This window comes from Heterocephalus glaber, unplaced genomic scaffold, assembly GCF_053883595.1.
Source record: "Heterocephalus glaber isolate CG9 unplaced genomic scaffold, H.glaber_assembly_v1.0 deba00001565, whole genome shotgun sequence".
Taxonomy (NCBI): domain Eukaryota; kingdom Metazoa; phylum Chordata; class Mammalia; order Rodentia; family Bathyergidae; genus Heterocephalus; species Heterocephalus glaber.
This window is the reverse complement of record NW_028258352.1, coordinates 770,129-789,781: the sequence shown is the minus strand read 5'-3', so window position 1 is coordinate 789,781 and position 19,653 is coordinate 770,129. Positions and strand designations below refer to the sequence as shown.

The 19,653-nt window shown below is 42.1% G+C and overlaps 2 protein-coding genes across 10 annotated transcripts in view; one reads left to right on the top strand and one right to left on the bottom strand.

The window, feature by feature from the left end:
* Positions 1-12,615: 12,615 nt before the first annotated feature.
* Positions 12,616-19,653, top strand: part of Cenpv (centromere protein V) — a 42,432-nt gene continuing 35,394 nt past the window's right edge. Inside the window, exons 1-2 of one of the 5 annotated variants that reach the window (XR_015443363.1) lie at positions 12,616-13,094; positions 15,990-16,090. Coding sequence is in view for 4 of the 5 variants with exons in the window: in XM_087192099.1 (XP_087048225.1) it covers positions 12,700-13,094; positions 15,990-16,090 (496 nt within the window). In the remaining variant the exon portion in view is untranslated. The remainder of the gene's footprint in view (positions 13,095-15,989; positions 16,091-19,653) is intronic. The other 4 variants (XM_087192099.1, XM_087192097.1, XM_087192098.1 and 1 more) reach the window with 4 other exon arrangements.
* Positions 14,528-19,653, bottom strand: part of Pigl (phosphatidylinositol glycan anchor biosynthesis class L) — a 125,667-nt gene continuing 120,541 nt past the window's right edge. For 4 of the 5 annotated variants that reach the window (XM_021248980.2, XM_021248981.2, XM_004870764.4 and 1 more), the window contains one exon: positions 16,545-16,756. In XM_021248980.2, the coding sequence (XP_021104639.1) occupies positions 16,560-16,756 (197 nt within the window). In that variant the 3' untranslated portion in view covers positions 16,545-16,559. Of the gene's footprint in view, positions 14,859-16,544; positions 16,757-19,653 lie in introns of those variants that run through there. The other variant, XM_087192101.1, reaches the window with a different exon arrangement.

Here is a 19,653-nt window from a genome sequence, read left to right as displayed (position 1 = left end):
AAAACCAAGAATGTTTGAATTTTTTTTAAACAGCATCGGTCAGCTTGTCCTGTGTCTGCTTGTGGTTGTGTCTGTCTTCTTTTCCTGTCCCGAAGGTTAATGGTTTCCCTGCAGATGTTCAGATACTATATTTATCACTGGCAGTTTGATAGGAAGGTTGTAAGTATTAGGATAAATAATATGATGAAGGAAGGAATAAGGCCTGTTACATGAGCTGAGAGATTCAGGTGTTGTGACTGAGAGAGGGTGGCCCTGAGAGTCCACTCTAACCTCTGCCAGTCTTTTCCCCTTGCATGTGGTATGTGTGTGTGTGTTGGGATACCTCTCAAATCCAAGGTACAAAATGGCCCACCTTAACTGCATTAACTGCCTGTCTGGTCTGTATGACACAGGGCTCCTGCCCCCAAGCGGCCCTGACGGATTCTGCACACTCCCAGGGGCTAAACACAGTTCTGTCTCAAGGAGTCTTGAGCACATAACATTCATTTCAAACATGGACAAATCATATTTGAAGACTACTTTGCTCATGAGAATACCATTAACTTTCTTATAATTTTATATTTCTATCATCCTGTTCTCCAAAATAGGAATTTACAGAACAGTGCTTTAGAGAAAAACAGATCAACACCCCATCCTATGTTTAGATGCCATTTTCATAGGATCCTGAACAGATTTGCCAGGGCTTTTTCTTTTATCTTGTCAGAGCTGAATGTTGCATTGTTTCACCTTTTGTGAGCACATCACACAATGGGACTATTTCTCATATCTTGAGTCACCAGAGACCTCAACATGTTATTTATTTATCTCTTTTGGTACTAGGGATTGAACTCAGGCACAGTGCCCCTGAGCTAAATCCCTTGCCCATTTATCTATTTATTTATTTACTTACTTATTTTGGTTGGATTTGTTTTTTTGAAACAGAGTCTCTCTATGTAGCTCAGGCTGGCCTTGAACTCACAGCAATCCTCCTCCCTCAGCCTTCCCAGTGTTGGGATTACAGGCATGTGCCACCACACCTGGCTCTTTATGGTTTGTCCAGGCTGCCTTGAATTTGTATTCTTCCTGCCTCGGCCCCAAGTAACCGGGATTACAGGTGTGTGTGACTGCACCAGGCCAATTTTGAACACACACACACTCTCTCTTTCTTTCTCTTGTGGTACTAGGCTTTCACAATGAGCTACATCCCCAGCCCTTTTTTATTTTATTATTTTGAGACAGGGTCTCACTAAGTTAGCCAGGCATGGCTCAAACTTGCCATCCTCCATAGCTGGGTATGGTGGCACATGTCTGTAGTCACAGCACTCAGGATGCCTGGCAGGCCTGGGTTACATAATGAGTTCAAGGCCAGCCTGAAGACTGTGTCTCAAAAAACAAAAAACGAAACAAAAAGCACTTGCCATCCTACTGCCTCAGTGTACTGAGATTACAGATGTGTGCCAGGCAAAATGTAATGTCATTTCTAGTTCCTCATGATAGGTTGGTTAGGTTTCCTATTGTCTATATAAGATACTTGAGTTCAGAAAACAACCTATGTTAAGTGGAAGTTGTGATTTAGTAAGTCATATCAAAACCTACCCAAACTTAGGGATGTTATTAAAAGAGAACCATATCCAGACATGATGCTAATATTTTCCAACTAAGGACCTAAGAATCCCAATACGGTCCTATGATTAGTCTTTGAGTTCATTCTGTTTCTGTGGTTATGTTTTCTTTTTAATTTCTAATGTATAAATGCATACAGTACACCTGTAATCTCCGCACTTGGGAGGTTTAGGCAGGAGGATGGCTGGGAGTTTGAGGCCAATTTGGGCTACATAGTGAGTTCAAGGCTAGCCTGAACTACGTAGCATCTCAAAAACTAGGGAAAAAAATGTGTATTTTGTTTTCTCTTTTCATTGTGAAGCTTGGCAGGTATTTATCTTATTAACATTTAGGAATAATTTTTTAAAAGATAATCACATTCAGAAAAAAATTGTGAGTTCCATGGGTAAAAGGAGAAATGTACAAGTTTTCACATTGAAGGAAGAGATCCTTTTTTGGCAGTGCTTGGGTTGAACTAGGCTAGGGCCTCATGCAGACTAGCTAGCCAAGTACTCTACCTCTGTAAGACTTCGCTTTTTTTTTTTTTTTTTTTTTGCCTTTTGAGATAGAGTCTTGCTGTATAATTCAGGCTGGCCTTCAACTCTCTGTGTAGCCCAGGCTGACCTCAAACTCATGGTGATCCTCCTGCCTCAGTCTCCCAAGTGCTGGGATCCCAGGTACCATGCCTGACTTGCTCTGAGACCTTTTTTTTTTAAAGGAAGCAAATCAATTAGGATTCTCATTTGGTGCACTGAAAACTAGAAGATAGCATAATATTTATGAACTGAAGAGAGATGGACTGAGAGTCAAGAATTCTATTCCCAGACAAAATGTCATTCATCTTTTGGGGCTAAAGAAAGACAGTTTTGGATATCAAGCACTCGGAATATGATCTATGCACCATAGCTGAAGGAAATGCTCAATATGTTCAAATCCATTGGTAATCACAATTAGAAAAGTGATCTCAGTATGGGTAGATAATGAACACAGCACTCATGAATAATTAACCTTGTAATAAATATGGACAGTTTATACTTATTCAACAGACATTTTGGGTGCCAGCGTAAGCCCTAAGCACAGTGGACCCCAAAAAACAAAATTCATCAGGAACTCTTGGAGCTGACAGGGTGTTACGTTGCTAATGAGATAAGAAATTATAGTTTAAGCTGGGTGCAGTGGCACACACCTGTAATCTTAGTGCTAGGAAGGCTGAGGCAATTTAGAGAGACAAAATAAAAATAATAAAGGGCTGGGGATATAGCTTAGTGCTCCCTGGGTTAAATCCCTAATACCCCCCCGCCAAAAAAGTCTAACATTCAGATAAAAAAGGAATTCCAAATTATTAGGGCCAATAAGTGAATTTGGCAAGGCAAGTGTATGAGTATAGCAGCTCAATATACAAAAATCAAACATAGAAACAAAAAACCCAATTGATTTCTATATACTATCAATAAACAAGTGGAAAATGAAATTTAGAATACAATTTATAATAGTAAAATATTGGGCCGGGGATTTAGCTCAGTGATTCTGCCACCTGCCTCATAAGCAGAAGGTCCTGAGTTTGATCCCCGGTACCAAAAAAAAAACAAACAAGATTTTGGGCTGGGGATTTACCTCAGTGGTTTCACCGCCTGCTGCACAAGCACAAGGACCCAAGTTATATCCCCAGTACCAAAGGAAAAAAAAACCAATAGTAAAATATGGAGTCAGGCATGGTGGCACATGTTTGTAATCCCAACACTCTGGGAGGCCGAGGCAGGAAGACATGGAGTTTGAACTCAGCCTAGGCAATTCAACGACTTAGCAAGATCTTGTCTCTAGATTGATAGATAGATGTAATGTAGATAGATAGATAAATGGTTGGAATACAGCTCAGTGTGAAGGCTCTTTTCAAAAAAAATTTTATCCCATTCTCCCCTTCAAACACTCTCCCCTCCCTATGTACAAAAGCTTTGTTTCCATTTTTCCTTCTATTTTCACTTTTTTTCTTGTCCCTTCCTTCCTCTCTTCCTCCCTCCTCCCTGTTCTCCTTCCCATTTGAACACTTTCTTTCCATTTCCCAACATCCATTATACATTTCAGTCCTTATTTCCACTTTTAGCTTCTCATACCAGAGAAACAATGCAGTATTCAAATATGTGTGTCCAATTTATTTCACTTAGGAGTGTGCTCTCAAGGTCCATCCATTGAGCTATAAATGTCTGAAGCTTATCCTTTTTTATGGTGGAGTAGTACTTCACTGTATTTTTAAAAACTACATCTTCTTTATCCACTCATCTGTTGATGGGCATTTGGACTGTTTTCAAGATTTAGCTATTACAGACTGTGCTGCTGTAAACATGGTGTGGATATATCACTGTGGTCTGATGCTTTTAATTCTTTTGGGAAGATATCAAGAAGAGATATAGCTGGGTCAAATGGAACCTCTAGTTTTAGTTTTTTGAGAAATCTCCACACTGATTTCCACAGTGGTTACATCAGTCTGCTCCATCAACAGTGGATAAGGGTTCCTTTTTCCCCACAGCCCTCCAGCATTTGTTATTGGTTGATTTATTGATAGCACCCTTTCTTTCTGGAGTGAGATGGAATCTTAGGATTTTTTTTTGTTATTTTGTATTTTTTGTTTTTGGTACCAGGATCAAACTCGGGTCCTTGCGCTTGCACAGCAGGCAGCAAAACCACTGAGCTAAATCCCCGGCCCATCATCTTTGTTTTAATTTGCATTTCACGAAAGACCAGTGATGTTGAACATTTTTTAATGTATTTATTTGCTGTTTCTAATTCTTCATGTGAGAAATGTCTTTTCATTTCAGATGCCCATTTTTGTATTGAGTCTTTAAATTTGGGGGAGGTCTGATTTTTTTGAGTTCTTTATATATTCTAGATAATAGTCCTTTATCTGATGAATAGCTGGTAAAAATTTTTTCACACACTATGGGTTGTTTCTTCACTCTGCTGGTGGTTTCTCTTGCTGTGCAAAAGCTTTTTAATAAACGAGGTCCCCGTTGTTGATTCTTCTGTAGTATTTCTCGTGTGGTCTGGGTTTTGTTCATGAAGTCTTTGCCTGCTCCTATGTGCTCAAGCATTCTACCTATTCTCTCTTCCAGCACATTTAGTGTTTCTGCTTTAATATTTAGATCTTTGATCCATTTCAATTTTAGGTTAGTGCATGGTGAAAAATATGGGTCTAGTTTCAACCTTCAGCATGTGGAAAGCCAGTTTTTCCAGCAAAGAGACTTTCTTCCAGCAAAGGTGTTTGGCTTCAGCATCTTGTGGTCAGGGCTGGGACCCGCCTCTGTGGCCTTGGCTTCAGCGATCTCCATTGCTGAGCTGAGGCTACATGGAACCGTGAGTGGGTCTGTTCCAGGCCTGGTAGCCCAGAAGTTGTGGGACACCCTTCTGAGGGCCCGAGTGTCTGCCTGTGCGGCTGCCTCCACACTGTGTGGTGCTGGAGGGACACCCACAGGCTGGCCACATGTTCCTGTTTCTTGTGGGCCATTTCTCTATCAGTGTATGGCTGGATCTGATCTGTTCCTGTCCGCCCCTTCTTTTATTTATTTATTTTTTTAGTACCAGGGATTGAACTCTGGTCAATACATGTCACATAATTTATAGGATTATTTTATGATAATTACCCAAAAAGTCAAATGGATAGGAGTGTAAGAGAGAGGCCCAAAGAATCGAACTGAGGGCCTGGATTCCAGCAGTTTCCCACACAAGTCCAGCTAAAGGCTTAGAGTCCAAGGCAATGTCCTCCACAAGTCCAGCCAGTGGTGTAGAGCCCACGGGAATGTCTTATGCTTGTCCATTTTGAGGATATGCACCTGGAAGGCCCAAAGGCCAGTGGTGGAAGCCAGAAAACCTAAAGTGGTGAGTTGAAGGATTTGTGCCACCGCGCTGAGGGATCTACATTGGAGTCAGCAAGTGGTGTTCATGGTGAAGATGAGAGCTCCCCTGATGAAAACAGCAGCCATTCCCAGGCACAGCAAGGCCCTGAGCTCCTCCTCTGACAAGAACAGCATAGTTCACATCAGGAAAACCATCCTCAGCAAGCTTCTCCTAGAAAATCAACAGGCCATAATCTTCCCCTCCAGTCCTCTTTTTATGGCTATTGGTAACAGTCTTCAAGTGGACCTTCCGTGCCCAGACCATGCTGATTCAATTCAGCTGGGCATTACAAGTTGACCATTAGTCAGTCCACCACAGACAGTCTGTTTCTTTTGATTGGTGAATTGAGACCATTAACATAGATGGTTATAACTGATATGTATTGTCTTATCTCTGTCATATTATTTTCCTGCTGTTGGCTTCCTTCTTTCCTTTTGTTCAATTTCTTGCCTTGTCTAGTGGATTCGTTCTGTTGGGGTTCATGGAGTTGTAATCCCTATTGTCTCTTTCTAGAATAACCTTCAGAACACTTTGGAGTGCTGGTTTTGTGGTGATGAATTTCTTCAGGTATTCTTGTTTGGGAAGTATTGTGTTGAGAAGTCTGCTGTGATTCTGATGGGCTTTCCTTTATAGGTGATTTGTTTCTTTTCTCTAACAGCTTTTAATATTTTGTCCTTGTAATGAACTTCTGGAATCTTGACTATTATATGCCTTGGGAAAGATTGGAGTCCTATATGCCTCATTCATCTGTATGTCAAATTCTTTTTCCCTGTTTGGGAAGTATTCTGCCATTACTTCTGAGAACAAGTTTTTTTATCTCATTTGTGCTAACTCCCGCTTTTTCGTTGACTCCAATCCATCTTATGTTATTCTTCTTTGCATCATCTAGCACCTCTTGGATTGATTTCTCATGGTCCCTTGCTATTTTTAAGAGATTTCTCTTTTCATGATCGCTAACCACAATCTTGTCTTGTATATCTGATATTCTGTCCTCACATTGGCTCATTCTGCTGCATATAGTTTCAATGTAGTTTTTTAATCTCCTGGATATCTGTTTGAATCTGTTTCATGTACTCCATTTCTTTCCTATGCTAGGTGTTCATGGCTTCCATTTCTTTCCTATGCTGGCTGTTCATGGTTTCCATCATGTTCCTGAGCTCCTCTATTTTTTAAAATTTTTTTCTGTTCTAGAGTCACTAAGCATGTCTTTCATTCAGGTCACTATCTCTGTAGTTATCTGGGAAATTATTTCTGCTCTGATTTTTTTCTAGAACGTTGGTCATCTGCTTTGTTACTTCTACTGTTACCACTTCAGAGAGTCCAGGTGGGTGCCTTTCAGATTGTTCCACCCCATTGCCCCCAGGGTTTGCCTTTGGTGAGCTGAAAGTCTGGGTGGTTACATCTTGTTTAAGTATTTTCTCATTTTCTATGTTTTTTTAAAAATTTGATTCCTGATTTGATGCTTATAAATTGCTTGTGGCAAGTAGCTTTCTTGCCAATATTCAGAACCCTTAGGAAATGACTACTTCTCAGAAGCATCTTCTAGCTGTAGCTAGCTTTTGGGCTTTGAGTCTGTTGCAGAATCCTGACTCTTCAATTTTTGGGGGATAAGAAGTTTCTGCCTACTTGGCCCAGCTGCCAGTCCTTTGGCACTGGTCTATAGGGTTTTGTGTTTTTTTAAAAATACTCTTAGGCAATCTCAGTCTTGGTATACCAGGAGGAAGAACTGATTAGCACAATTATGTCACCTTGGCTAAAGTAGCACAATCCACAATAACAATATCATCAAATACAGCCTAGAAAATGACAAACTGTAGTCCTTAATATGGCAGTTTTACCCTTAGGAGAGAAGATTTAAAAGCAGTTGGGGTAAAAAACAAATAGAAGAAGAGGAAGAGATCAAAAGCAAGGCTGGAGGACAAACTTTAGGAAACTGGTGAAGACAGGTAGGAAAGAGAAGAGGAAAAAATAAAAACAACAGAACAGAACAACAACAAATTAGAAACTGTGTTCAGACAATCAAGAACAAAACAAAACAAGAATTAGAAAGCAGGAAAAAAGAAAAAAGAAAAAAAAGAGAGCCCCCCCCGCCCCCCCCCCCCCGTGTCCAATTCAAGGTGTGTCTCTGCTGTTACTGTTTGGCAATGTGGCCAAAAAGAGTCCAGAGCCAAACTGATTAATCCCAGCAAGCTAGCTTCAGCTTCATGGTGGGGTAGTGGATAATCCCAGGCAGCCTGCCCCTGTAGTTTCTCTGAGGTTCAGGCTGGTTTCTGGCTATGAGGCTGGAACCAGATTCCTTCAGCCTACAACAGCCTATGCATCTCCTCCTGGCTTGAACTCCAGTCCCTGACCTCCTGCTGACTTGAACTCAGCACCCGAACCTAGGAACTGGGAGCCACCAGATGGAGACCATCCACAGCTGTTCTGAGTTCTGAGCTCAGTTGGCCCTTCTCCAAGGTGGCTACCAGCCAATTACCCCTCTTCTGGGTGAGGTTTGAACCTGGATAACTCACCAGCTGCTGCAGTCTGGTGCATCCACTGCTCTGTTCCACTGGTGCGTTTTTTCCGTGTAGGGCTCTGGGGTTGCCAGCAGTCACTGTGCCTCTGCAGGTTTGGCCCACCCATTCCCTCGCTGGGCTCTGGGAGAAAGCACTGCTAGGACCTCCCTCCTCTTCCTTAAAGTCTCTCTCTTCACTCTTCCTGTAGACTTCAATTCTCACCTCAGATCCTTCCTGGTTCCCGGGGACCCACTTCGCTCCTTCTTTTCCTCCTCAAGCTGCTGTATTCTAGTGTTAGGACACCAAATCTCGGAGTGGCTCTTTCTCTGCTGCTTACCACTCTGGCATCTTCCCAGAATTCCCAGGGTGAAGGTGTCGCGAGCAGGTACCGTGGGTAAAGAGGACTCGGACTCGGATGGCAGTTCACACACTTATCCTCTATTATTATGATTCACTTCAACACACTTCACGTCAATACAGTTATCACACAATATTAAGTCTGCTAATTACCACATCCCTGTATCTGTACTGCACAAGTCCTTGTGGGAGCACGACGTTTCCTCCCGTGGGGTCAGAGGGTCTGATCCGTAGACGAAGGGCGTCGAGTCGGCGCTAGGCTATCCGTCTCTCCGCTTGCTTCGTCCTCTGGTCTCGTCTGGTCGGTGGCGATGCTCCTTCCAGCGGGATCAGGTGTGCAGATGTCTCGGTCAGTAGTCAGATCAGCAGATCGACTGGTCGACTGGTCGGTGGACGGATCGACGACTTGCTTGGAGTCTTCAGCTCCTTTTATACTGTTCTAACTGGGCATTTGTGGTTTTGGTTCAGACTTATCACACTGTCCAGCTTGGGGCACACTCTGCCCAATTCGGGGTACGCCCTGTCCAGTTCGGGGTATGCCCCGTCCAGTTCGGGGTACGCCCTGTCCTGTTCGGGGTACGCCCTGTCCTGTTCGGGGTACGCCCTTATCAGTTCCATACCACTTGGGGTTACATCACTCTTATGGTTATGTCACGCTTGGGTTTCAGCACACTTTAAAGTCACAGCACACTTTAGGGTTACAGCACACTTAGGGTTATACAATTCCATCTTATTTTAAAGTGTTCTCCACAGAAGGCCCTTAAAAGAAGGTGATTAAGGTGTGTGCTTGGAATAGTCCAACGTGAGGAATGCAGTTGATCGAGTCAGGGAGACACTAAAATAAGATGAAAAATTGAAAATTAAAGGAATGAAATTAAGACTACTAGAGGAAGTGTGGGATTTTTGTAGAAGTATGGTTGATAACATAGCATGTCATAGAAGACTTTTTTGGTAGAAATTGACTGATTTTATACAGAAATGCCCCAAATTTGGAAGGGCCAAGACAGTCTTGAAGAACAACAAAGCTGGAGGGCTTTGTCTGACTTCAGAACTAAGGAATTAAGCTAAGTACCATAGATAAATCAGAGTGATAGTGAACAGAATAGAGAGTTGAGACACAGACCCATATGGAATGGATAACTTGGATTTTTATTTTTTTATTTTTTTGGTACCAAGATTGAACTCGAGTCCTCGCGCTTGTGCAGCAGGCGGCGAAACCACTGAGCTAAATCCCCAGCCCGGATTTTTATTTATTTATTTTATTTTATTTATTTATTTTTTTTGGTACCGGGGATCGAACTGGGTCCTTGCGCTTGCGCAGCAGGCAGCGAAACCACTGAGCTAAATCCCCAGCCCGTGGATTTTTATTTTTAATGGTACTGAGGATTCAGCCTAAGGCATTCTCCTTGAGCTGTGTTCCCAGCTCTATTTTATTTTTCACTTTGAGACAGAGCTTCACAAAGTTGACCAGGGTAGACCTTAATTTGTAATCCTCTTGCTTCAGCCTCCCAGTGTGCTGAGATCATAGGTGTGTGCCACATGCCTGTCTGATCACATAATTTTTTTTTTTTTGAGACAAGGTCTCGCAGCCTGTCCTTGAACTCACTATTGTAGTCCATGCTGGCCTCGACTCATGGTGATCTTCCTGCCTCAGCTTCCCAAGTGCTGGGATTACAGGTGTATGCCTTCATGCCCAGTCTTGATCCCAATATTTTTGACAAAAGTGACAATGCAATTTAGTAGGAGAAAGAAAGAACTTTTCAATACATGGAAATGAAGCAACTGGATACCTAAATGGGAGAAAAATGAACCTGGATTCTACCTTACCCAAAATACAAAAACTGATTTGAGATGGATGGTGGGTCTAAGTATGAGAATTAAAACTATAAAATATCTGAAAAAAATACAGAAGAAAAATGTTATGACCTTTGGAGTAGGCAAGAATTTTTTCAATGTGATATTTAAAAATCATAAAATAATTCAGCAATTGAACTCCATCAAAGTAAAAAATTTCCACTCATCAAGACAGTATGAAGGGGCCAGGGATTTAGCTCAGTGGTTCCAGCGCCTGTCTTGCAAGTGCAAGGTCTCGATCCCCGGTACCAAAAAAAAAAAAAGTATGAAGGAAGTGAAAAAGAAAGCTGCGACTGGGAAATTATATTTTCTTTTTCTTTTTTTTTTTTTTCTTTTGGTTTTTTGACAGGGTCTTGCTGTGTAGTTCAGGGTGGCCTTGAACTCACTATGTAGCCTAGGCTGGCCTCGAACTCTCAACAATCCTCCTGCCTCAGTCTCCCGAGTGCTGGGATTACAGGCATGTGCCACCACACCTGGCTGGAAGATTGTATTTTCAATAGATAAATCTGTCAAAAAACTAGTTTCCAGGTGTAAAGAACATCAAACAACCCAATTTATAAAATGGGCTAACTTCCAGAGTTCTTGTAAAAAGACACCTCATAAAAGAAATCTAGATGCTCAACTTCACTGCAAGGCAAAGAAATGCAGACCTATGACCTGGAAATTCTACTCTTATGTACATACTGAAGAAAAATGAATCCACAAAAACTTGTATACAGGGCCGGGGATTTAGCTCAGTGGTTTCACTGCCTGCTGTGCAAGCTCAAGGACCCGAGTTCGATCCCTGGTACCCCCCAAAAAACTTGTATACAAATGTCATTGTAAATAGCAGCTTTACTGATAATTTGTACAAATTGGAAAAAAACCCTTCAAATATCTATTAACAGGACAATAAATGTTGACATCTATAAATCAGATTACATATCAGTAAAATACATATATATGAAACATGGATGAGTTTTGAAAACATGGAGTGAAAGATGTTAGACATAATAATGTATACGCTGTTTGGAAATGATGTTCAAAATAGGCAAAACTATTTTATAGTGATAAAATTCAAAATAAGGGGTCACCTCTGTGTAGTGGTGTGTTGCAAATGTGCTCTATCTGAATTGGTGATGGTAACATAAGCTGTATGTTTAAGACACACACACTTTGTGCTGAGTGTGGTAGTGTATGCCTGTAATCACAGCACCCTGTGAGGTTGAGGCAGGAAGAACACAAGTTCCAGCCTAGCCTGGACAACTTAGTAACACGTTATCTAAAAAAGGGTTGGGGGTGAACCAAAGTCAGTGCCCCCCGCCCCGTGTCACTTTGTTGTATGTAAGCTATAACTCCAGTAAAGAAAATGGCAAAAAAAAATTTTTTTTAAAGAAGACAGAACATTTTGTGTAAAATCCTAATAGATACAAGGATGGGGATTTAGCTCAGTGCCACTGTGCCTGTCTCGAAAGAGCAAGGTCCTGAGTTCGATCGCTGGTACCAAAACCAAAACAAAACAAAGAAAGAAAACCCCTACTGGATACAGTTAGAGCTATCCTCAAAGGAAAATCTAGTCATTAATATTTTCAGTATTACAAAGACTAAAAATAAATGTACTATATAGTTAATTCAATAAGCTATCAAAGATGAACACAACAGGGAATAAAGAAGATGAAATAAAGGACGTGGAAAAAAAGATACAAGAGTAAAGGAAAGTGCTATTTCTTTGAAAATGTGAATAAAATAGAGCAACAAATAGGTTTAGAGACTATATGGGTTCCATTAGTAGTTCTCATGATTTTTAAAAATACTTTTGTGAAACCATGCTAACAGAAGTAGATGCAAGGTTCATCCATTTATTAAGAGTAAACACATTGGGGCTGGGGATTTAGCTCAGTGGTTCCGCCGCTGGCCTCGCAAGCACAAGGACCCGAGGTCGATCCCCGGTACCAAAAAAAAAAAAAAGAGTAAACACATCTTTTGACCATCAGTATCCTCCAGACATTGTTTTCTAATGTAACAGGAAAAAAAAAAGTTTAAGAACTATGGTTTCCGCTGGTATTTATTCAGCAAGTATCAGCTGCCAGGCCGTTTATATCCGTTAGCTCTTGTCAGGTGCACCCTGGCCCCTGCAAAGCACATAGTTTCGTCATCTTGGAGATGAAGTTGCCCGGGGTTGCCGGCTCGGATGTGGGTGTGAATTCGGCCCTGACACAGGCTCCCCAGGTAAGGAAGGTACAATTTAGAAGGTCTCTGGGTACCGGGGTTTGGAAACTTCCCAGTTCAAATGGGTTCGGGGTGCCTGGGAGCGGAGACCGGAGGGACAGGTCGCAGTAGATCTACAAGACGCAGCGGGGCAGGTGCGGGACCTGGCGGGGTCTCTCCTGAGGGCAGACAGGGCCTAGGCATCCCTGCGCCTCAACGCTCGGGCCTGCAGGTGGCGAGCGGCGGGCGCGCGCAGGGGGGACTTTCGGGGGCGCGCGCTGGCCGAGCGGAGGCGCGCGGCACTGCCAGGCCTGCGCGCCAGGTTGCGGGAGCCATGCGTCGGGCTCGGAGTGCTGCGGCCAGCAAGCCGCGCGGGCAGAAGCGGTCGAGTGCCTCTGGCGCTCCGGTGGCTGCTGCCTCGACTCCCTGCGACACCCGCGCCCGACGCTCCGCGAGCAAGACCGGGAGTAGGAGCCAGGCGGCAAGCAGGCAGCCTTCGGCGAAGAGGCGGCCGAAGCTGTCGCCCCCGCGGGCCCAGGAGGCGGGTCCCGAGGAGCCGCCGGCGGCGGAGTTGGCGCTGCTGCCACCGCCGCCGCCACCGACTCCGGCGACCCCAACGTCCTCGGTGTCCATGCTGGACCTGGGCGAGCAGCGGGAGCGCTGGGAGACGTTCCAGAAGCGGCAGAGGCTCAGCTTCGAGGGCGCCGCCAAGCTCCTGCTGGACACCTTGTGAGTTCGGCCAGGCCTGGCCGGACCGGGCCGGGCTCGCCTTCCCCGCGTGCAGGCTGCGGGCTCCTCTGCTCCGCGCCTGCCATGTAACCGCGCAGACGCGGCTCTCGCTAGGCGCCCAGTTTGGTCCCAGTTCTGAGCGCGGCCCGGGGACCTTGGGGACCTTGTGCGGGGCTCGAGTGAGGGCGCAGGGGGGAGGGTCCTTCACTCGTGAAAAGGACGCGGCTATCACGATTTCTCTCGTGCCCAAAGCCTTTTTTGTTTTTGTTTTTTTTGCGTTGCACATGTGCTTTTTGGAGCGGGAAAGGTTAGAGGAGTGGAGAGGAGCGAAGTCCCGTTATTGTTCCAGGAGCCTGGGAGGAGGGGCGGGAGCTATTGATCTGGGGGAGAAGCGCGCGCAAAGCGAGCCTGGGATGCCTGGGCCGGGATGCGAGGGCGAGGCTTTGTGTTCTCCACTACTGGATTCCCGAGTGGCTCGCTCCCTTTTCCACTCCTTCATCTCTGCTTTTGGAGGGAATAAACCTCTAGCCTCTTAGAAGGCTGAGCATCCCACAGGTCCATGGTTTTGAAAAGAGCTATTAAATACTCTGGCAAGAGCTGCCTTCTGTTCTCCAAACGTGATGTGGATTTCTGCCCCAAAGAACTACGGAGAAATATTTTAATACCCTACTAATATATTTCAGTGTTTTAAAATTTTTTTTAATTTAAGTGTTTTATGAATTGAGAAGAATCAAAACACGAGGGAGAAAAAAAAATTAAGACAAGAATAACCTAACAGTTGCATAACAGCTTGAGAATTACCCCTTTCGTTGAACAAAAAAATCGATCCTTTGTCCTTGTTCCAGAAGACATTCTCTTAGTTTTGATGTTTCTTCTCAGAGGTGGAGTATTTATTTGGTTTTCTGTGTGCTGCACTTCATCTCCGAATATAAATTGAACATTAAAAATACTCATCCAGGGCCAGGGATTTAGCTCAGTGCTTTCGCCGCCTGCTGCACAAGCCCCAGGACCCGAGTTCAATCCCCGGTACCAAAAAAACCCCCCAAAAAACAAAAAAAACAAACCAAAACAAAAATACTCATCCAGGCTGGGATTGTAGCTCAGTGGCACCATGCCTGCCTGGCAATCGAAAGGCCCTGAGTTTGATTCCCGGTACTGGAAAAAAAACATTTACTCACATTGCTTTTGGGCCCGGGATGTAGCTCAGTGGTGCTGCTGCCTGCCTTGCAAGCGCAAGGTCCTGAGTTCTATCCCCGGTACCAAAAAAAAAAATCCATTGACACTTTTTGAGTACCTGAGGTGTGCCAGCTACTGCTAGGTACAGTATAAGGGATATAAAGCTACTTAGAAATGTAAAACTCAAATTTGAGGTAAATTTTTGTCATAAAAGAGAATGGTTCAAAAAGATATTAAAATGATGTGAAGATGCAATGTTGTTTTTTTGGGGGGGATTACTGGGGATCGAACTTGGGTCCTTGTGCTTGCGCAGCAGGCGATGAAACCACTGAGCTAAATCCCCGGCCCCCATGATGCAATGTTTTTCATCCATTAGATTGGTGTGTGTCCTTAAGGCCACAATTTTAACTTCTGTGCAAAAAATGTGTATAACACTAACTTTCTTGTTAAAATGTTGTATAGAGCCAGGTGTGGTGGCGCACGGTTGTAGTCCTAGCACTTGGGAGGCTGAGGCTGGAGAATCACAAGTTCGAGGGCTGCCTGGGCTAGTAGTGAGTTCAAGGCCAGCCTGAAGTACATAGCGAGACCCTGTATCAAACAAACAAAAACCAAAAAAAGTTGTATATGAAAAATTTAGAAGAATATATGGCAAATAGCAGATTCTTCTTGCAAAGATTACAGGAGGCTATCACTTTGAAAATTATCAAATATGTTACTGTTTGGATTTTTCACAATAAGCATTATTTGTATATGTAAATAAAAATCAAGTACATTAACTTGTAAAGAAACTGGAAATAACATTCAGTCTTTTTTTTTTTTTTTTTCCCGGTACTGGAGATTGAACTCAGGACCTTGCACTTGCAAGGCAGATGGCGGAACCACCGAGCTAAATCCCCGGCCCTACATTTAGTCTTAAATATAGGCAAATTAAAGCTTTGAAGATCTATTTTGCTTGTGATTATTGCTCAAAGGATACAGTGAAATGTTTTCTTATTCATTTTTGGTGAGAATTTTCAGTCGTTCTGGAAAGCAATTTGACAATATTAATCAAATTTTAATGTTCGGCTATGGGCCTGGCTTCCATACATTTTAAAAGGCTCAAAATTATATGTAATATGTATATACAGTTATGTACAAAAAATGTACTGGAGGAGAAAGCAAAATTATAAGAGCCTTTGCAACTGTCTCAGAAGGCTTTTCGGAGCCACCTTGATACTTTTTCATAAATCTCTATCACCTTTATCACAATCATAATTAAAAATTATGTGAGCAGTTAATTTGATGGCTACTTAAGGTCTGTAAGGTCAGCAGCCATGTCTTCTGTATCTTGTGTACTGCTCTCTCCTTGGTGCTTAGCTTACAAAGATATTTATTAAACATTTGGCATGTAAGTAAAATGTTTTTGTGATAGAATTAGGAACCTCCTCTTCCTTACATTTCTCAAATTCTGGGAATGTTTTATTTAAAAATTTAAGAAATGAGCCCAAAGAGAGCTCATAGACAAAGACAGCACTGAATCCACTTATTTATTTATGAATCCATTCTTTTATAAAATTGGCTGTGCCTCCTTAAAAACAGAAATGCATTTGGATGCCCTATAGAAAAGACTTTTGTCCTATCTTCCCTTTCTTTCAATAGCAAAGTGAATTCAGGAGCCATGCCTTAGCCCCCTGCCTGACTATTCAGAAGTTCTTATTGTTCTGATTTTGTTTCATTTAGTGAATACCAGGGCCTGGTGAAGCACATGGGAGGCTGCCACTGTGGAGCAGTTCGTTTTGAAGTTTGGGCCTCAGCAGATTTACACATCTTTGACTGCAAGTGAGTATTTTTTCCTTCTAAATCAGCTTAAAAGAATTGAAGAGTTAAAACTCAATGCTTCAAAATAACCTGGGGAGTTGGGGTATGGATGAAACAACATTGGCCATGAGCTGATAATTGTTGAAGTCAGGTGGTGGGTACATAAGGGTTCATTGTTCTGTTCTTTCTTTTTGTATATGGCTTGAAATTTATAATAAACATTTTTAAAAGGTGAGGTAAGGCTAAAAATAACAGCCTGCCATGTGTGTGCATATATATACATATATACATACACATATATATACACACATATGTGTATATGTGTGTGTGTGTGCATGAGTGTGTTCTGGTGCTATCTGTGCATAGATGTTCCACAGAGCTATAGCACAGCTGCTGGTGACAGAGCAGACTCCTCAAGGGCTTGTGACTGTCAGAATCACCACTCATACTGATCCCACTGATGACTTGTGGGTGGTTCAATCACGATGGGGGTCAGACTAGGCACTGATTAGAAAGCCAAGAAAGGATCTTTGTAGGAGTCCAGACAGGAGAGAGATGGACATAAATTAGTGGAGGGTGTGCCCACCTGGAGACACCCTGGGCATTGGCCTTCTTTCTCTGTTCTTCGCACGAGCAGGTGGTACTGCCAGGATCTGTGGAAGACCTGCTTCTTGGCACCTTCCCTTTCACTGTGAAAGAGCAAGAAAAAAGGCTCTGACTTCTGAACTGGTAGTTGGCATGTACCTAGTTATTCAACAGTGTCTAGTCCTTTTTGCCTCTAAAGTGATACCTGAATTATATATGAATAATAAATAAATACTGTGGAATTACACAAATGGAGAATCGACCAGGCTAATAACAGTAGAGTCCAGAGTGGGAAAGAAGTATTATTGCATAATCTGTTAAAGGAGTCTGTAAATGTCTATATCTGTTAAAAGGTCTAGAGTATAACTCAGTAGTAGAGGACATGCTTAGTATTGGGAGGCCTTGGATTTACTATCCCCAGCACTTGAACACACACAAAAATGTGTATTGAAAAGAGCAGATTATGACTTAACTTCTAGTGTGGTATTTCTTTTCTTTTTAAAACAAAACATTTATTGGTACATTGCAGATATACATAATGATAACATTCATCATAGGGAATTTTTTACTTGTACGTCGTATATCTTTCTTCTTTTTTTCCCATTCTCCTCCCCTCCTTTTGAACCTTCTTCTCCTCCTGATTTACACAAGCTTTGTTTCCCATTTTTTCTTCTATTTTTTTTCTCTTGACCTGTCTTTCCTTTTCCTTTCCCGCTCTCCCTTGTTCTCCTTTCCATTTGAACACTTTCTTCCCATTTTCCAGTATCTATTATACATACATTTTAGTCCTTATTTCCACTTTTGGTTTCTTTTTTTTGGTACCAGGGATCAAACTCGGGACCTTGCGCTTGTGAGGCAGGCGCTGGAACCACTGAGCTAAATCCCCGGCCCCACTTTTGGTTTCTTACGCCAGAAAAACAATGTGGTATAATGTGTGTATCTGATTTATTTCACTTATGAGTATGGTCTCAAAGTCCATTCATTTAGCTATAAATGTCTGAAGCTCGTCCTTTATGGAAGAGTAGTACTCTATTGTATAAAAAAACCACATCTTCTTTATCCACTCATCTGTTGATGGGCATTTGGGCTGTTTCCAAGATTTAGCTATTACAGACTGTGCTGCTATAAACATGGGTGTGCATGTATCGCTGTGGTATTATGCTTTTAATTCTTTTGGGGAGATACCAAAAAGAGGAATAGCTGGGTCAAATGGGACCTCTGGTTTTAGTTTTTTGAGGAATTTCTATACTGATTTCCACAGTGGTTGCACCATTGTACACTCCCACCAACAGTGGAGAAGGGTTCCTTTTGCCCACACCCCTCCAGCATTGGTTATTGGTTGATTTCTTGATAATAGCCATTCTTTCTGGAGGGAGATGGAATCTCAGGATTTTTTTTTTTTTTTTTTTTAGTACCAGGGATCGAACTCGGGTCCTTGCACTTCCGCAGCAGGTGACAAAACCACTGAGCTAAATCCCAGGCCCACAGGATTGTTTTAATTTGCATCTCTTGAATGACTAGTGATGTTGAACATTTTTTCATGTTTATGAACATTTTTTCATATTTATTTGCCATTTCTACTTCTTCATTTGAGAAATGTCTGTTCATTTCAGATGCCCATTTTTGGATTGAGTCTTTAAATTTTGGGGGGGGGCTAATTTTTTTTTTGAGTTCTTTATTTATTTTAGTTTCTTTTGTTTTTTTTTTTTTGGTTCTGGGGATCGAACTTGGGTCCTTGTGCTTGCAAGGCAGGTGGCGGAACCACTGAGCTAAATCCCTGGCCCCTTTTATTTATTTTAGATATTAGTTGTTTGGGGAACAACTGGAAAAAAATTTTTTCTTACACTATGGGTTGTCTCTTCACTGTGTTGGTGGTTTCTTTTGCTATGCAAAAGTTTGCTGTTGTTGTTGTTGTTTTTGGTACCGGGGATTGAACTTGGGACCTTGTACTTGTGAGGCAGGCGGCGGCACCACTGAGCTAAATCCCTGGCCCTGCAAAAGCTTTTTAATAAGACGAGATCCCAGTTGATTTTTTGTGATATTTCCTGTGTGATAGGGGTTTTGTTCATAAAGTCTTTTTCTATACCAGTGTCTTTAAGAGTTCTACCTATTCTATTGTCCAGCAGATTTAGTGCTTCTGTTTTAATATTTAGATCTTTGATCCACTTTGATTTTAGTTTAGTGCATGGCAAAAGATACTGGTCTACTTTTAATCTTTGGCAAGCCAGTTTTTCCAGCACCATTTATTAAAGAGGCTATTTTTCTTCCAGTGAAGATGTTTGGCTCCTTTGTCAAAGATAAGGTGGTTGAGTATGTTTGAAGTTGTTTCTGCATATTCTGGTCTGTTCTATCGCTCCTCCAGTCCTTTTTTTTTTTTTTGCCAGTACCATGCTGTTTTTATCATAGTAGCTTTGTAGTATAATTTCAAGTCAGGGCTTGTGATACTCCCTGCCTTGCTTTTGTTGCCCAGAATTGCTTTTGCTATTTTAAGTCTCTTCTGGTTCTGAATGAATTTTAGTATTGTTTTCTCTAATTCTGTGAGATAGCCTATTGATATTTTGATTGAGATTGCATTGAATCTTACAACAATTTTGGAAGTATGGCCATTTTCATTATATTGGTTCTTCCTATCCAAGAACAAGGAATATCTTTCCATTTTCTGTTAACCTCTTCAATCTCCTATTTCAGAGTTCTGTAGTTTTCTGTGTAAAGGTCTTCTACTTCCTTTGATAGATTGATTCTTAAGTACTCATTTTTTTTGGATGCTACTATGAAAGGTGTTGTTTTCCTAATTTCTCTCTCATTGAGTTTGTTATTTGTATACAGGAATGCTATTGAGTTTTAAGTGTTGACTTTGTATCCAGCTACAGTACCGAATTTGGTTATTAAATCTAAAAGTCTTTTGGTGGAGTTTTTTGTGTTTTCTATGTAGAGTATCATGTCATCCACATATAATGATAATTTAACTTCCTTTCCTATCCTTATTCCTTTTATTTCTTTC